The sequence below is a fragment of the Streptopelia decaocto genome, assembly GCF_964273445.1.
Source record: "Streptopelia decaocto genome assembly, chromosome: 1".
Taxonomy (NCBI): Eukaryota; Metazoa; Chordata; class Aves; order Columbiformes; family Columbidae; genus Streptopelia; species Streptopelia decaocto.
Window position 1 is genome coordinate 151,636,495 of NC_138663.1, and position 20,008 is coordinate 151,656,502.

Here is a 20,008-nt window from a genome sequence, read left to right on the forward strand (position 1 = left end):
TTCCAACATCCATATTTGCAAAGCAACAGCAACACCACAGAGTATGTGGGTTTTTGCAACTGTGGTCACACATAATTCCCCAAACCTTCTACCTTCCACCCTGATTCTGTATTCTCATGTAGGCTGGATCTACTGGTCGGCTCCAGTTGATACACTGGGTGCTCTAGTGTGAAAAAGGCATCACCAGGAAAACCAAAGTGCAAGGCTCTGTGCTGATCAGCAGGTAGCCCTTGTCATTGTGACATGTCCCCTTTCCATCAAGTTATCTGCTGTGACACCTCTCCCATTCTGTGACTTGTTGCCTGATGTGCTTAGATCTGGTGGTTAAGTTCCAAGAGACTATATAGAAGACTGCAGCCCACAGGTGACCTGCTTAGACAGAATGGGCTGTCTTCTCCACGGCTAAGGTTAGACAAGATTAAGCCCCTCACCTGAATAACGCATGGGGCTTTTGGTGAAACAGACAGGTTCTTCGCAGCTACTCTTATGCCAATCTGCATAAACTATACAGTGAATCCATTCACCTGCATCTCCACCAGATCCAGGAACCAGGAACCCTGGTTCCCACCAGGAACCAGAGAAGAACCCAGAGAGGTTCTTTTAGGGACAGCAGCTGGCCAACAGCTGGATGAACAGTGCAGTGCAACGAGCTGGTATGACCATTAAGCACAATGCAGCACAATGCTCCCTCAGTCCAAGAGGGCTGTCTCATCTTTACAATATCTACTCTAATTTTCACTTGGGTTACACAGAGTAAGTATGTCTACAACACACTCCATGGGGGGTAAGGAACTGTCAGATTTCTGGGTAATTTCTCCCTTTCACTAACCAAAGGTCAGGTCACCTCAATCACTTATTATAGTTGTTATATTTAAACATTTCACTTAATGATTAAACATTCCTCTATATCCTATTAGGTACTAGCTGGAAATAACAAATTTCAGTAAACTTTTACCTGCAGTGTTTGAGTGTCTCCCAGCAGAGGATCTGCTGTTTTGGGTGATTTAGGATTACAACTTTCAGCATTGTAACATGAAAGGTTATTACAAGCTTTCTGATTACTCTCTGTTTGGACAAGAAAGAGCAAAAGAGCTCTTTCTTTCAGATTAAGAACTCTGGTAAGTGTGGAAGATTTGTGGCAGAAAAGTTACAGTCTGACAGCACAGAGCTGTAGAAAGCTATTACTCTTGATATTAAAGATAAACTAAAGAAGAAGAGGATTACATTATACAAAATGAAGGAGAAACTTCTATTAAAATTCTCAACTAGCAGCAGTGCCAGAAATTAAACTCAGCTTCTGAAAGTAACACAGCATTAATCTGTCTGGAAGCTGAGCCAGCAAGCTTTTTAGCTGATTAGTGATGGTTTTCTAAAGAATTCATCAGGTTATAAGTAAGACTAACATCTTCATCAAAATTATTATTCTTATGACCATAGTGACTTTAAGTCTCACAACGCTTCAGAGGAGTGGTGCTGACACCTCATTCATGACAGTAAAATACAAGTCTTATTTAAGATATTGCTTCTGTATTAACTCATATGAGTAATGTATGAATCTAGACTTTAGTTCCACCAGTGGAAAGCAGATTATATAGTTGCACTGTGTAACAGTGGGAAGAAAGATTACATTCAAGAGTTCTGTAATCTCATTATCAACTATTTAATCATGCATTGTGGGTTTTATTTTCCACAAAGCTAGAGGAGCTTGGTGTCCCGTAACAAAGAAATGAAAAAGTATTTTACATGGAAACATCTCATGGCACATTCTCAAATATCAGTATTGCCCAGATATATCCAACCAGACATGGGTTTAAAAATCATGACGATGTTAAGGTTGAATCCTGGAAATATGTTTTCCTAAGAAAACTGGCAAATTGGTTTTGAATTAATGTAATCAAAGTACACTAAAGTTTTCCATATTGTCAACTCTTTCAACTATTATTAAGTGTTGCTGGAAAACTAGCATTCTGTATCACAAAATCTTCAATCTTATTTTGCTCTGCGTCAGGGTAAAATGACAACTTGTATCATTTTCGGGCTACAAAGATGATCAGGGGCCTAGAGCACCTTTCCTATGAAGAGAAACTGAGAGAGCTGGGTCTTTTCAGCCTGGAGAAGAGAAGGCTGAGAGGGGATCTTATCAATGCTTATAAATATCTCAAGGCTGGATGTCAAGAGGATGGGACCAGACTCTTTTTAGTGGTGCCCAACGATAGGATGAGGGGCAACAGGCACAGACTGAAGCACAGGAGGTTACATCTGAATATGAGGAGAAACTTCTTTCCTTTGAGGGTGCCAGAGCACTGGAACAGGCTGCCCAGAGAGGTTGTGGAGTCTCCTTCTCTGGAGACATTCAAAACCCTCCCGGACACATTCCTGTGTGATCTGCTCTGGGTGAACCTGCTTTAGTGGGTGGGTTGGACTGGATGATCTCCAGATGTCCCTTCCAACCCCAGCCGTTCTGTGATTCTGTCATTCTGTTGATCACTTCTACAGCAGTCTGACAGGTGAAACATAGATTTAAACCTTGAAATACCACAAATAATGCTAATTCTTTACCCAGTGGGATACTGCCAGACCTAAAGGGAGTTTTTTATTACTCACAGTATACACTGACAGTCAAAACCATCCTTTATGAAAGCTACATCAAAACTGGGAACCTTCCACGGAAAATTTGGGTTTGATGAATCAGTGGTTTTTAATGGGAAAAATATCCTGGAAAATTCCATTGCACAACATTGCACTTTTATGATTAAACTTGCTATTCACAAATAGTTTGAAAATAATTAGTTTATGCATAGTAGATGCTGTATATTATCATTACAGACAGCCCTGGCTACAAGTGGTTGCAAATATACTGACAAAAACTTCACACAAAGTTACAAGCACCCATCTCACCTGTTAGTTGGCCTATCAATCAAGTAACGACTATTTATTTCAATAACTGAGATTGTTTACTAACAACTAGAATCATCACAAATTACGAACTTAAAGCACCATTTCATTTCTAAGAAGCACACCTCTTATAGTTAAACTCCTAGTTAAGGGCTCTGGGGATAAAATGGTTGATCTTATAGAAAGCTGATCTCCCACAGGTCCCCTTAGGACATCAGAATATATGCTTAAAATCCTACATAGAAAGGAATCAAAGGCTTGGTCTACTTACAGTTTTTGTGTTAACTTAACAGCCTGACTGTTATATGTACTGAAAATATTCTCCCCTGCTGCCCAAATTATTATATTGATATAAATGGGGAGATGGTTGTAATGGTCAAAGATGCCTTTTTCTTCTGTCACAGTGTGTAACAGAGCACACAGAGATGAATGCACCTTTACACTCTCATAGCTTTTCAGGCTGGATGAGTTTTCTGCTTTGATTATCAGAGAGAGCAAGAAGAATTGTTTAGGCCAAGCACTGTAGAATTTGGAGAATAGGTCTTACTGAAAGAAAGGAATTATTTAATTTTGAAACGTTTCATTTTTGTAAGAAAATTAAAATTTTCATTTTAAAACATTGTGTATTAAGCACCCTGGTCTTAAAAAAAAAAAAAAAAAAGACCATATTTGGAAAACAAAATGTAATATTTCACTTGACCTAATATTTTTTCCCTCAAAATATCGACTACATTATGTGTAGTTCTACCCTTAACACTAAAGGCTATACAACTGATCTGCTTGCACAAACCATATTTAGATGTAAGTTTGCAGCATGAAGATAACTGTACCTAATGCCATGCAAGTATTTAGACATCTGCTTTTCCACATTCCATCAAAACAAATACTTTCTATTTGTCTTGTGTCTATTCATACTTGTGTATTTGCATTGTGTGATTTTATGTAATACAGGTGTTATATCATTAGGATTTATGCTTTGAGGATCTCAAAAGATTTCATTCTTTCTGTCATTGCTTTTCCCCCATTTTGATCATCTTGTTGCAATGATTAACAAGCTGACATTCACTACTAAGGCACCTGTAGCAAAGGGAGATCCTGATTTTATATTTTCTGTCCCATTTGTATTGATTATAGGATCAGAAATCTCCCATCTCAGTCCTCTGTGGCTCAGGTTGTTTATAGACTTGGAGCTGAACTAATAACAAGTTCTTCAAGAGAGGCTGTTTTATTTTCTTCACATTCAGCTTTTACTGGAGAGGGGCTTATCAGCTCACACATACAAAGTTAAGCCAGTTCCAGAAACACAGATATTTCACAACTCAGAAGATTCCAGCTTGAGTATATCTTAAAAAGCTAATTCAAGGCAACACTTCAGCAATTTTATGTTAAAAGAGCTTTAGGATTAAAAACTGCTTACCATTTGATACTGAATTTCCATTTTCAGCAGTCACAGAACTGGACAGTAGATTAGATGACTGAATACCATGGTTATTTGCATTTTTATCCTGGGTTTCTGATCCAATATCTGATATATTTGGATCTTCCTTGCTCCTCAAGTTCAGATTAGTTTCAGCACCTGACACAAACAGAGAAAGAGACTGTCAGCTTCCTATTAACTAGTGGTTTCCACAAAAGTAGAAAAAAATAACACATAAAAACCAAGTTACTTTATAAAATGAATGTAATTAGTCACTAAATTCATGAGTGCAGTGATAAGTATGGAGGATTTAAGTCAGTGACTTTTAGTGACTTTTGCAGGGTTTTTCTCTTTTTTTTTTTTTTTCTTTTTTTGCTAGTGTTCCACCTGTAACCACTTAAAGATTATGGAAGTGAAAGACATTAACAAAATTTCATCTCTACTGTTTCTTTTCAGACAAATATCAGCTGATAAAACTCAATGAGTTTTTGTATTGCCTCTGTTTAAGATTCTCTTCCATTTCACATGAGTTCATATACCGGTCTTGACACTGCAATACAGTTCACCATTGCATTAGGTGATACTAACACCAACTTTGTTTGTGTTTGGGGTTTGTTTGTTTGTTTCTCTTATGGCTTTTGATATGAAAAGATAGGTCACAAGATGCCTCCCCATGGGCATTATTTACCCTGCCTCAGGGCTCTCCAGCTATCAGCTGTCATAAAATTCCAGGTTTTCACATCATAGCTTTTTAGTAAAATTTCTTCAAGACATCAAGAGGAGCCTGATCCTGCAGGCCTTCCCAAGCTGTGTACAATGCACAGACACTTCTTCAAAGAGGAGGGCAAAACCCTTCCCTTCTCCCCGGTCTGGCTGATGGCACATCCACGCAAAGCAAAACAGCTCATAAGAGAGTGCCCGGAGTGGCTCTGAGCTCGCCCGGCTTTGTCAGCCCAGAGCACAAGAAATGGGGCTCAGCCACCAGCCATGACCAGGTAGAGCTCCCCACTGGAGTTCAGGTTTGGGAGGCAAGACAGGGACTGGGATACAAGACCAAGAATGGATAGGGAATGGTAGGAGGGACCTCCACCTCAATTCTGGCATCCTGGGCTACCCCCACTCCACCCTCGTGTGGAAGGGCTGATGAAGCTGCGCGAAATGCAGTGCTGGCAAGGCTCTGCAGTTTTGGGTGGATTCTTCTCTCTTTTCCAAGTTTCTCTTCATTTTGTGGTGAACATACTCATAGTTTTTCCTTGCCATAATCAAGTTTGTTTCACAGATGACAAAGCTGAATTCACTTCTCTCTCCATTTAACTCCATTTCAGCTTTCCTAACTCCATCCCCTCTGAGATCTGGCCTTCACTTTGGAGCTGACATATTATGGCTGACCTGGGTACAAAGGCCCTCATTTAGCACTCTTAAATAGAAATTTTTCTTCTATGTCAGCTCTTGAACTCCTTGATTTTGGTTGCGCCTATTTAAGTTTTGTCATAATAACAACAACAACGAGTGGAGGATAAAACACTAGCTGTTAAAAACAACATTACAACATTCATCCATACTTCCAATGACATCCTCAGCTCTCCCAAAGATTCAGTATATTCTTGTAAGTCTTGAACACATGAGCATTTTTCAAGCCAACAGGAAAAACAGTTTTTCACCAAATAACAGATAATGTGCCTTCAGGTTTTCAAAATTAGTGTTGACTGCATGGTTGATTTTTCATTTGTATGCCTGAACTGAAAAAAACCCACCTGGTTTACAAAGTACCAAAATTTAAAAAATGAATTAGTGAAACAAAAAACTTGTTTATTTGAAATGTTTCATTTAATTGAAAAGGGCTTTCTTAGTTTTGTTTAGCTTTCAGTTATCTAACTCTGAATCTTTCTTAACATTTTCTCTTCTAGCAAAAAAGCTGTCCTGAAAAGTCAAAGATTTCATTTCCAAGCTGTCAGAATAAGACATTTCAATATTTTCTTTGCTCCCTCCCCTGCCCTCATTCCCTGATCATTACTTTTTGCCAGATCTGATTGGAATGTTTCAGGGGCACTGTTTCATAAACTGTGTATTTAGGCAAATGTGCTATGCATTGAATAAATTAGGCCAGCTCTACCCACAGTAACTGACTTGGGAAAGGCGATAGAACCAGAGTCTGAGATGGAAAATGCATGCACTACAATTATAAAAGCATGCCTGATTTAGCTTTTGTACAAGCAAGTTGACGGCAAAATGCATCTTTGCAGCTCATATTAAATTTGTCTGAAAAGGAAACGTCACTTTTAGATGTTAATAGTCAGCGCACTTGCCTATAGATCATAATCCACCTACATAATTATTGTGCCACCTTTTACATAAAGAGTCTCAAGGGAAGTGGCTGGGATCCTTATTTGTCTTGATATCCAAAAGATTTATTGATTTGCCTGACATATGCAATTCATTTAAGAATGCGCAAGTAGAAAGACTTTTTCTTGCATTGCTATTTGCAGAAGCCTTTTGTTTCATAGGTACATTGATATCTTTTCATGGCATACATGAAGAGCTCTTGGAAAAAGAAAAGTGTTATCTTTTCTCCTTTATATCTGTAAGATGAAATGCTACAAAGAATTGTGGATAGCTACTATTGAGCTATCATCCTAAAATGGCATAAACAAGTAGTGGACAGTTATGCAGCATATCTTTTGGGACACCTTTCTAGATAAAGATCTGTTGTTCCACTTATTCTGTTCAATCATTGTAAGAAAAACACAACTTTAGTGAAGACTACACAGAGAAAATACACTTCATAGTGCCGTATTTAATTAATCCTGGGGGTGGGAAAGAAGACTATATTTTGTTTCAGAATAATCTGGATTATATAAAGGTACTCATACTAATTTTCTATATATAGGCATGTTCATCTCCTTGTGTGCCGGATGCACTTGGCCCGCCGCCATGAGCCAAACCAGCAGCAGTTTGGTCCAGGCCCCAGAGGAGGTAAGCAGCATTCGGCTTGGCGTATTTCTTCCATGCAGTAAATAATAGGGTGAACTTGCCATCGAATTCTTTTAAGTTGCAATTTTCTTTGAGAAATCTAAAGATTGTTCTTCAGTAAATAGAATCCTAAATTACTTCCCCGCGACACCTTGTTGGAGCAGAGTCATGTGAGTCTGTGGAAAAAGTGTAACCATTTATGTTGGCTAACTTCTAAGAGACTCCTGGAGAAGCCAGAGTGCATCCCTAGCAAACAAGTACTGTCTATTTATTTTGGACTTTGTGTGCAGACAATCTTTTCCACAAACAGGATAACAAGAGAAAGCTTTAGCCAGGTGTAACCAGTGTACTGTCCCAGTGCTGCAAAACTTAACAGAGACAACTGTGTAATTCATGTTGGAAGGGGCCTCAGTAGGTCCCTCGTGCACCCCAGCTCCAAGCAGGCACAGCGGTGGGATCAGACCAGGCTGCTCAGGGCTTTGCTGAGCTGGGTCCAGAAACCCCCCAAGGCTGGAGCCTGCCCAACCTCCCTGGGCAGCCTGTCCCCCTGCCTGCCCCCGGCCGGCCTGTCCTCGTGGGGAGAGGTTCCAGCACCAGCCTGAACCCCTCTGGTTCAGTTCCTGCTGCCGTACCTTGTTCCCCGGCCACGCACGGCTGTGACGGGCCCAGCTGACCCTCTGCATCCCCTCCCCAGGCACTGGGCTGGCTGTGAGTGTCCCCAAAGTCATCTCTGCCCCAGGCTGGACAAGCCCCGCTGTCCCAGCCTCTGCTCGGGGACACCCTCCAGCCCTGGGTGTCATGGGGCTGAACTCACTCCAGGTTATCGGTGTCTCTCCTGCATTGGGGGCACCAAACTGGCCATGGTACCCAGTTGTGGTCTGACAAGGAGTGCTGGGCAGAGGGGACAACCCCTGCCCCGAGCTCCTGGCTGTGCTCCTGCTGATGCAGCCCGAGATGCTGCTGGTCAGCTCTGCTGCCAGGGCTCGCTGCCCCAGAAGCCCTTCCCCAGAGCTTCTCTCTGGACAGTTTCCCCAGCTTGTGTCATTGTAAGAAGTACTTCCTTCCCAAGTGCAGGACTTTGCATTTGTTTTTTATTTTTCAATAAGATTTAACATTCCAAAAGGCCCTGATATTATCTTCTGAGCTGGGGTATCCCTCTCTGTCCTGACTCCCCACTACCCAAAATATCTCTAAGCATAAGAAATCTGTCTCTTGACTTTTTATCATAATATTTCTATTTCACACAGTGTATCATTGCACAGGAATACTGTGGACAGTTATAAAAGATATAGGGAAGCTCTCTAAAAACTTAGAAAATTCCTACTGATTCCAATATTATCCATCAAATATTGGTCTGAAATTCATTTCACCTTCATGTTTTCTCATTCACCTCATATAGAGTGTTGGGCTTTTCTGAACATTACCGTTGGCTTCCCTCTGCTGCCATGAATCCTTGAAGACAGAAGCATGCACTGCTCTCCCATCCCTTATCAACTTTCTGAAATCATCAGAAACACTTTAGGAGAGAGGAAAAAACTATGATTCCTACAGTTGAACATCTTCACCAATACACAGAATGTTAACTTTTTGTTCAGGCTTGCACTCTGCTGTTCTCACCAGATGGGTGGATGATTTTTTTATTTTTTGATTTTTTTTTAAATAACAGCATTTTAACTGTTTCCAGCTAGTAATAAATGTTATTTGAAGAGTCATCCATGTCTACTTGTGAGAGACTAGCTGCAGAGAGGTATCAGCTGTAGGAGCATGGTGGGAGTTCATGATTATGAAAAGAATAGAAGCTTAAGTGAAAGCTTACAGACTCTTTGCAACAGTGAACAGCATTTCGATTATTATTTCAGCAAACTGACTTTGCCAAAAAGATATCTCTGACTCGGTCAAATTCCGCTCTGACTAATCTTGCAGTTAATGAGGATGTATGGACTACAAGGATGTACAGATGTTTGGACTGGGGCATAACCTGCCCCTCAACTGCAGCATAGTTAATAGCTGGAAGCCATCACATGTACAGTGCTTTTAATCAGAGCATGGCAAATCAAAGTGTAACAATTATTTCCTTACAAGCAAATTCTGTGTTCCAATAAACCCATAATTAATTACATCAACATTATTTGAAAAGTGTAAGAGGAAAGGCATACAAAAGAGGCAGCTCATGAAACCCACATTTGCTTGTTATTCTAAGTGTTCCTGGAAAAGATTGAGATTAAAAATTATGACAAAGTCATAAGGCACAGGATGGACTGAAATTTCACTTATTTTGGAAAGAAAAGTCAAAGTATGGTAATCATAGGAATGACTTATATATCTGCTTTTTATTGTCCTTTTTGAGTCATTTTCTCACTCTTAATGCACTGAAAATCTACACAATAGAACTTTTTTGTCAAAAGAATACTTAAATTCTTTTAATTGAACTACGACTTCCAAATATCTCGTTATTAAGCTCATTTTTCTCAAACATAAAATGCAGCATCCCAAACATCCTAGTTATCTCATAAGGAGTATTTAGGCCGAATCAATACTGTTATCACCAAATTAGTTAACAGGGTAGTATAGGCTCTATTTGGATGACAAATTAAAGTGCAATAATGAAACATTTTGAGAAACTATTAATTTTGTAAGGAAATTATATATTTAGCCCATTCTAAAGCAAAGTATAAATCAATGACTGATTTCAGTATTTAGATGGAGTCAACATAGACTCTTTGTGCAGCAAGACATGAAAAAAGGTAGTATGTTATTAAAAACCCAGCAGCAACTCACCTGGTTGGGTTGTATTTTTCTTTTCTGTCAAAGTCCGTTTTTGTTCTTTCTTTAAAAGTAGGCATATCCATAATGTATATCCGTTCCCCTATGTCCTTTTTTTTTTTTTTCAAATACTTCTATTTCAAATACTTCTTTAGTGCTCATTTACAGTCTGACTCAAAACTCATTAATAACAACAGAAGGCCTCCATTCCTTTCAGTGGGTTTTGGATCAGATTCATGCTTACCTTGGATGCTCTGTGCAGTGCTGCCAAAGCACCAAGGGATTCGTAATACAGGGTAAATACAGAGGGGCGTCTTGCTTTGTCTATTCTGGTAATTCAAATGTGCTCAGAACTGTTCTCTGGCCCTGAGGCAAATGGTAAGAGACCCATGTCCATGCTATTACACTTTCTTGCCCTCCACAGCAGAGGGGCTGCATCCAAGTTGTCTACTGGGAACAGGCCCTGGCCTGGGCCATTTCCTGAACCATGCCCAGACCTGTGCGGGAGCCAGCCTGCCAAGTCCCAAACCATGCCAGGGACTGCTCTAGAACTTTGACTACACCGAGGATTGAGCTGCCATATCCAGGACCTTCCCTGGCACTTGTCTACTAAAACAGACATAGCCCTTCACCTTGACAGCACTAGTTACCACAATCAGAAATGAGTGGACCTGGCCATCCTTTCAAGGCACGTGTTCTTTTTCATTAATTAAGCAGAGAGCTAAGGCTGAGTTCCCAGCTGAGGAATTTCAGTGCCACAAGCTAAGCAGGGTGTATCTAGGTGCCAAAGTAGAAACAGTCTCTGTCCTGGCCAACAAAAACATCAGCCCCATAAAACGGAAACCAAAAATGTTATAGAAAAAGCTTAAAAGTTTTTCCACAAAGGAACGAAACCTACAAAAGTATGTAACACATATAATTCTGGAAACAAATAAATGAAAACAGGGAAAAATAGTTCCCCTTCTTATCATTTAATGTCTTTAATAAATCCCACGATAATGTCAAACATTATTTCTTCATTCATGGCAAACATGAGTTCCTCTAACCAACAGACAATATATGTTTTTAGTTATCAAGATCCACAGCCATTCACACTTCATTAGCAATTATGAAATCTGGAAAATGCATACATTCTGGTAGATAAATTAATGTAATACAGGAGTCAAAGCTTTTTGGTACCTGGTCTATCATGGAATCTAAAAGCTAAATAGCTTGATTCCCCTGAAACCTGTGGCTGGCATCCAGCAAAATGGAAATTTCAAATCAAGCAGCTTGCCATTATACATGTGAATAAGTGAGAACGGATGGATCTTATTAACCAGCATATGAAAGACAAGATGTTGCAGACAGAAGGGATTCCTGATCTGTGCTCTCACTCTTTCTTGGGAGAGTCAGGGATACACTGAATCCTAGTGGCCAGTCCTGCATATTGGTTACATTTACTGTGGTAAGTGGACACTGAAGTAAGGGGAGAAAAAAAAAAATAGAAACTATGCAGGCTTTTTGTTTGTCTGTTTGTCTGTTTTATGAAGGAAAGGCATAGGAAGGAAAGGAGAGGAAGCTTAAATAAGGACAGGCCATTTGATTAAGTCTTGAGTGTTTACCACTGTGTTTTGTTGTACGTTGACAATTGCACTTGGTGTTTCCTGTTTTGCTCTCACTTACTGTTGAGATATTCCTTGCATGTGGCATTTACTCACTATCCTCAGCACATGTTGTCTTGGGTGCCCTTTAGCTGGATGAATGCATATTGCTTCAGAGTAGTTCTGTTTACCCACGTGAAGTCGCACTGTGACCTGCTGTAGCATGAGTATTTACTTTGTCTGCTGAGAGCTGGAGGCAAACAGATGCATCTTATTTGCTGAAAGAAATGGAGCAGGAGTCCCCCAGCCTGCGAGTATATGCTGCCTGTCTCACCCTCATAGCTATGCTGCCGGCTGCCACTGCCAACAGAGGCAATAATTATTCATTGATTTATTTCACCTCACAAGGCTGCCCTTATGGCAGCAATTGTCTAGGATTTCCCCCTGCAATGATGCTCCTAGGATAGGTGGCAATGAATTTGTACTGTCACTTCAGCATCCTTTCTTTCCCTCTGAGCTGTGTAAGTGGAGCTATCTGGTGGTGTTACAAGCCACTCCAGAAGCCGTGTTCTTCAATTGTGCATCTTCAAAGTGCATTTCCAGAGCACTTCTTTGCTCTGGGAAGATGCATTCACAGAAACTCTGTATGAACACTGGTAGGCAAAGAGGGGCGATGAAGCCCATAAAGAACATCAAGTAACAAAACTCACTCTGCTGGCGGTAAAGAGCTCCTCTGAAGAACATTGTGTTAGTGTGACGCCCATCAGCCACAGTGCAGAAGATAAGGCTGGTAGTGAGAAAGAAGTCGCTGAAGTGACTGCAGGAACTCCTGGATCTGGTGCAGCCTTTAAGAACCATCAGCTCAATCAATTTTACATAAATCACTTCACAGCTATGGAAAGTATACACCTAAAAGAGAAAGGTTTCTTCTGCTTTCTTCTCTGATGGACTGATGCTGATAGGAAGACAGTGCTCTCATTTTACATTTATTTCAGTGACAGTCATTACTAGCTGCAAACTTTCCCCTCCTTCCTCGAAGTAATGTTAGAGACATCTCTGAGTCAGGTAAAATTTCAGAGTTGGTGATAACACAAGTGTCCTCTTTCCCTGTCTGGAGGACTCTGAATTGTTTTAATTATGCTTGTTCCCAGCATGAGACAAAGAATCCTGCTGATGAAGTGGAGAAAACAGCCTTCTTAAATTCTGGTAATGGATTAAGAATATCTGCACAGGCTGCCACCTCTCCTACTTGGTAGTATCTGAGCAAGAACGTGGAAGATCTTTTCAACGCAGCGAGTGTGCTAGAGTCCAGCCAGTGCACATGTTTCAGAGACTGGGGACTTCATTCACCCCATCTTCCCTAGGAACTGATCTCTGCAGGACTTTCTGTTGTCCATCACTAACCACAGAGGGCAAGAAGGAGGGCAGCACTGTTTGGGACACTTTTCTGCCTTAGGAGAAAACATTTCTTCCTTCCATGTTCCCCACCTTTTCAAGTCTAATATGGAAAAAAGTAGCCGATTTTACTCTGTAATAGTTTTGTTTACTGTTAGGTGTGTTGCTTGGCTGACCAAAGAGTCTATTTCTTGTGTTTGTGTGGTTAATAAACTGCTAGTGTGCTGGAAAAGGAGAAGGCAATTTAGTAAGAAACACAGCTTCCCTTTTAAAAACTGTTTTCTTCTAACTAATATGGATGCAGCACTTCTTGAAGGCAAACATTTAAGTTTGTTTATGTTTGTGTGTGGTATCTCAGTAACAGAACAGCTATTACTGCTGGGCCATAGCTGTTGTTGGAAGAAATTATGTGATGAGACACTGTCTCAACCTTCCTCCCCCTCAAACACAGTTGCAAATATTGTAAAAATAAACAAACAAAAAGCCCCAAACAAACAAACAGACAGGGATTTGCTACTGCCAACAGCATCACACCAATTCTATTTACTTTTTCTACAGAATTCTTCTACAGAGATTTTTCAGGATCTCTCTCATACCAGCTCTGGCACTGACTGCAACGCAGAAGTCTCAGTGTGACTGCCTTGGGCAGATACATTGTGTAAGCAGATCCTGGGGGAAAATCCAAGGAATATTTTTGGATCACCTATACTGTAATCCTGCCCACCAAGGGAGGACAGCTCTTCTGGAAAACCTCTCAGACAACACTCCCTATTTACTTTCAGAGTGAACTTCAAAACTAAAAGTCAAATTTAGATGTTTCTTTACCTTGTTTTTAAGTTCATTTTGAAGGGATACAGTGATGGTCAATGACACATCCATGAACCTCAAAGCAAGAACACAGGGCTATCACAGGGCTATTCTTTGGTTTTCCACTCATTAGTGGGCCCAGGCAGAAGACAGATGCTCCAAACTGCTAGTCTTATTTCCAGTGCTCCACTTCCAAAAACTCTCCTACTGTCTCAATGGCAGAGTGCAGCGGTGTGGAGAGAACATGGGGGTCAGGGCACCTTATGTTTATCACAGGATCACAGAATGTTAGGGATTGGAAGTGACCTCAAAAGATCATCTAGTCCAATCCCCCCGCAGGAACACCTAGATGAGGTTACACAGGAAGGCGTCCAGGCAGGTTTTGAATGTCTCCAGAGAAGGAGACATTATGACCAAATCTATGACCAGTCTCTTTCCCACTGTCTTTTCTTGCTTCTCCATCCAGCCCCACAAAATGTCAACAGCAGAACTGGAACACAATCCACACACATGGGTGTGTAGAATTTCATGGTGAGCTGCACAAGTCCTGTCAAGAACTTCGGGTCATCACCGAGGGGCTGGAGTTTCTGCAGCCACAACTGTGTTGCTCTTGGATACCTGACCCTGTGAGTTCAGAAGTAGCTTGGTTTGTTTATAATACATCTTTGGTTGCTGTGCTAACATACCCCTAAACGACAACCTGACCAGTGCTGGAATGGTCACTCTTGATCTTATCTAGGTCCAAAAATAAAAGTCAACACATTTAATAATTATCATTTCCAGTAAGAAAAACTGTAGTATTTATGAGGTAAACCATTTCAATATTTACCAAAGATTTTTGAAAGACTGGACATGAAAGAATATTTATTTCTGCACATGCTTGTTTTTCACTTCAGGGCAAAACAAAAATAAATGTCACAATCTTTACATTTTGTGTGAAATGGAATTATTGTTCTCTATCGAGGCTCTATGCAAAAGATGATTTAATGCTGAGCTAGATGTAAATAAGTTAAAAGCATCTGAACAGATTTCTCACTCAGGCTGAGAATTTAATTAGAGACTTTCACTAAAATGTGTTCAAATTTCATTCTCCACTATGTCCCAAATGCCTGTAGTCCTGTAAAATCAAGTGATACGATGTTTACTGCCAAATAGCCGTATTCTTGGTTGGTATCAGGAATAGAAATGTGCTACAATTCAATTTTCTTGTTCCCCTAGATATGACTAATTTCTCACATTAATTTATCTTTGTTTTCCAATTAGTGATGTAGTGGTTCCTTAAAAAAGCCCTTTGTGGTTCTGCATCTTGGATCATAAATAAAAAATACTGAAGCCTGTTTTAAAAAAGCTCAGAACACTGTTAGTGATGAGACAACTTCCAAAACCGTTGCTGAATTTAAATCAATTGTGTTGCATCAGAAGGCAAAGAAAATACATTGTTATGAAAATAATAATCCTGTAGAAGCCTACATCAATGATCAAAGTAATGATTAAAGGTGGGCTATTATTCCAATCTATGGGGCTTGAAATACACTAAGCTTGAACCAGTATGGCGTGGTTATTGTTCTCCAGTATCAGACACGATGAAGGGGACACAAAGTAAATCCAACTCAATGGAAAGAAAGCAAAAAAAAATATCAGTAATTTAAAAGGAATGCCTGCAGTTCTGAGAGATGGACCATGTAAAAGGAACAGAAAAGTTGTTGCAATTACTTCTCCTAAGCTTCCTTCCTGCCACGCAGTGACTAGGTATGAACATAAGAGATCCTCTACTTGGTCAAGCCAAGGGTCTGTCCACTCCAGGATCCTTTTCTGACAGCTGTAGATACTTACAGTATAAGATCATGTCAAAGATGCAGAGAGATTTCCTGGGGCTGCACAGTCTTCTCCAACCTCAATTTGACTGGATATAGCTTTGTGAAATGTGTGGAGGAGTGCTAAAGATCTGATTTTTTTTTCAATACAAGCATTTAAAATGCAGAATAAATATAATAAAGGCTTATGACAATATGCGTTCTTTTTTTTCACCTGGAATACAAACGAGACTTGCTTTGTTCTTCTAATAATCTTCTGGTTAAAATTGTTTATGGTAATCACACAAAGCCTCATTTCCATGTCAGAACAGAAAAACAAAGCAGATAACACATTACATTATTTTAGGCTGTAAGAGCAAACAGTGAAATCAGCCAGGAAGAGAAATACTACAGTGAAAAAAAAAAAAAGTCATAACAGAAACCCAAGCAACTCCCCAGCAGTAACATATACTAGTTTTCAGACAACATGAAATGGAAAATTATTCTTGATATATTGTGTTTATCCTAAAACTACAGGAGTTTGTTTTGTTTTGTTTTGTTTTTTGCATGAAAAATTATGCGGATAATGGTAGACTTATAAATGAGAAGACTGCAGATTGAGGTGATATCTTTCAGGCTGTAAAAGAGTTCATAGACATTCTCCAAACAGGAATGAAGGTTACTTTCTCTAGACTCTTCTGACCCCTTTTTCTGCTGCAGTAATGCAAACCACAATTATTTCCTCAGAAAAAAACACCCAGCATGGGCTGGATGGCAGCTGTACTGCCACCATTTCTGTCCCTCCTTTGTAATTTTCTGCATAGGGCACCTCCAGCTGGCCAAGTATGGCCCTTCTTTAATGACTCGCATTAAACTCTTACTAGCAGCGCTTCAACTTTCTCCAACTTTTCTGTACCTACTGCAAGAGCTTCAGATTGAGAGCTGCAAGTAGTCCACAGTGAATCAGAGAGTGATGACTCTCCTGTGTTTGGATATCTAATCTGAAAATTAGTCACAGATAGTCACCCTCACTCCCCGGTAATTAAGGCAATTATATAAACAGATATTAATCTCTTTCTGAGAAGTGCTGTGAAACTTAATTCGTTAAAGTTTTAATGCTTTGTGAATTTTACTTTGAAGGTGTTACAGAAGTCCAATGCCTCATGTAATCATTCCTCCAGCATTCACGGGTAAAAGAAAATAAAAGGTGACCAACACGGCTTTCTGTATTACTCATGTTTTGTAAATTGTTGGCTTTTGCCACAAAGAAAGTAAAACTATTACATTGTATCCATATAATGTAGGAATAAGGACATGCAGATATGAATATTATCTTTATTAAGTTGTTTAAGAGGAAAAGCTGAGTGGCTTAGAGGATAAGGGACTGGGATTTCATCTCAGAAACCCCAGTGGGGATTTAATTTGCAAACCACTGCTGAGACTTTAGCTGCACAATAGCTTACTCTAATCTGCTGATTGATAAAATAAATTATTTACTAGCTATCAAAAGGATACCTGCCTCTGACAGGACAGTACTCCCATACATTCACATAAATCCTGTTATTTTCCAAGTCTGAGCCAATTTTGTTTTGCTCAGACACAAAGTTAAGCATCCATCTTTTCTCAACAAGCAGGAAGGAGAGAAAGTATTAAGACTTTATTTCAGTATCCGAATGGTAAGAAAATTCATCCAGGTTAAGGGAAAATCATATTTCCTTTGTTCCTTTCCGTTTCAAACCAACATGAGTTCCTACTCCTCCAGTCTGAGCATTGATGATGGGCTGGGAATTATTCTGTCTTTTGTTCTGAAGCTGAAACAATTCCCGTTTGTAAGGAATAATTTATTATCAACTGTACCAATCAAGAGAGACAACACTATGGCCTAGCAATCTGAGCATCATTGATCCATGCTGAGGAAATGTCCTTGCTCCACAAATATTTAACATGAAATGCTTAAACATGTAATTGGCTCTTCCTTATATAAGGAATGTCCCATATGTTGAATAGTTAAAAATATTTGTACTTTCTGCCAGAGAGTGTGGTTTAGTGATTAAGGCATTGAATTGGGTTTCATGAAGTCTAGTTTCAAATCTAAGGTCCTGTCTAGAAATATCTGAGTAGGGCCTTGGCTCACAACGATTCACTTTCTAGTTGTCTTGCAAACTAAAGTTTGTACTTCTAGAAATCATGGAGAACAGAAGTGTGTGTGTGTGTATTATTGCTTATCTGCATTCAAGTCTTGTTTTATGTGGAGTAAAAGGAAATCCCTGCCTAACAATACAGCTGTGGCTTCAATGACAACTCTTTTGAACCTTGGATAAATCACTTTATCTCAGTTCTCACCTGTTACAGTTTTGCTTATTTAAACTATAAGCTTTGCAGAGCAGAAAACTTACCCTATTACATGTAAAGTATTTTGCAAGAAATTGCACACTATATGATCTTGATCATTGCTTGAACCAGTAGATGCTACGGTTATCTAAAAAAATATGGCCAGGCTAGGCCACCAGGCAATAAAAATTATTGCCAATTGATTATTTTTTTCTGTTGCCTGTGTGAAAGAAGAGTGCTCTCAGTTCAGTTCACAATAAGTCTGCAGTCCATCAGAAAACCACAAATCTGTTCCATTGTAATTCTGGATGATCATTTCCCACAGAGAGGTCAGAAGCCAAAAGGACATCAGTGTTCTCAGGCCTTGAAATTACTCCTCTAGGCAAGAGGGAGGCATGTTGGCGGATCTGTCTGTATTGCACTTTTATTGGCAAGGAAGCTTTTGTCTCCAAGGCTGATGATCCCACATAGAAACTTATTGATTCCCACAGCTAACTCTCCTTGACTTCAAAATGGCCCCCAATTTTACTTTCTAGTTTTAAATAAGGTTGTTGGTAGGTTATGACTTATGGAAATAAAGGAAATCGCACATTATGGAGTGCTACTCTAGGCCATGTCTTTAATTTTAATGAAGTAACGTTATTTTTTTTTTTTTACCGCATTATCTACTATAAATAAAATACTACAAATGACAAAAAAGACTATAAAGAGGAGTCTTTCAGGAACTTAATACGCATTAGGCAATAAGTGATAAAAAATCAGAAGGTAAGACATGGACAACTTCTAGTTTTTCATAACGGAGACCACTGTGCTGATTGCCATCTTATTACTTTTCATAAGAGGTTAAATTAAGGATTTGTTTTCCACCTGTTACCCTAGAAATGAACTGAACACATGAAGTACATGAAAAAAGGCAAATTGTAAAAACACGCACACACATTCACCTGTATTTCTTTGTTACTTTCAGTCCATCTGCTCATCATTGAGCTATTCATATGTAACCACACTTAGTAGTATATAGCAGCTTCATAGCTCATAAAATATTGATTCAGGTTTTTTATCTTATATCTTTCTTGAACTTTGATCTTTCATACTTAGCACTGCCTTGATGAAATATTTAGAAGTAGAACATTTTCCATGCGAAAGGTAAATTTAGAGTTTTTATATAGTAGCCTCTGCTAATGCATCAGCTTCGACCCACAGGGGACCCAAGCTGAACCCTATCTTGGTCAAATTTAGTTAAAAATTGAGTTTGCAAAAACCCTCCATTCCAAAGAAAGTTTTTTTTAAGGTAAAGGTCAGTTTTGTGACTTGGTTGGAGTAGGCTTAACACACTTCCTCAGCAGGTGCATTGAGAGACCCTTGAGAAGATACATCCAAAGAGCTAACTTTAATAGTTACTTCCCAGCAGATAAAAATGTATTATATATATGATAAAACAAGACTCCCAACTTAAAAAACAAACAGACAAAACCCAAAAGTAAACGAAGAAAACATTCTTCATACATATCTAGGCATTGAATGTTATCAAGTAATTTTGCCAAATCAAGCAAAACTACTGCAACATCTCCTTTGCAAACTTCATCAATTCATATACTCAGAATAACAAACAAGGGCATTCTGTTGAGGTTGAGAACTGATGAAGTCTCAATCCATAGCTCAAGGCTGACTGAATTCAGCATGTAGGAACATGTAAGGTCCAGCTAAAGCTTTTTCAAGATCTGGAGAACTCACAAGTGTTCTGTCCACCATGATTTTTCTGACAGTTGGTATGAGCCTTTCTCCCAGTATAAGTCTCTTGCTTCTACCTACCCACTAACTTTCATGAAACCTGTAGAAAGTCCATTAGTTTTGAGATGTTGATCTCCCTGCTGTATTTCGATAAAGGGGTTTTGGCTGAAGGATGCCAAGGTTCATAGGAATGGAGAGATAAGGTGGGAAACAGGCAGACATACACATATCCAGAGTAAGCACAAACACCAGCTTCTCTTCTATTATAGCTGCACAAATCAGGATATGATACTGAAATCAATGGAGCGGTATGTATTTAAGAA

The 20,008-nt window shown here is 39.5% G+C and overlaps 1 protein-coding gene across 1 annotated transcript in view; it reads right to left on the reverse strand.

Annotated features, from left to right (window-relative positions):
• MYO16 (myosin XVI) overlaps positions 1-20,008 on the reverse strand; it is a 379,702-nt gene that overhangs the window by 19,419 nt on the left and 340,275 nt on the right. Inside the window, exon 33 of the mRNA XM_082054681.1 lies at positions 4,313-4,471. Coding sequence (XP_081910807.1) covers positions 4,313-4,471 — 159 coding nt within the window. The remainder of the gene's footprint in view (positions 1-4,312; positions 4,472-20,008) is intronic.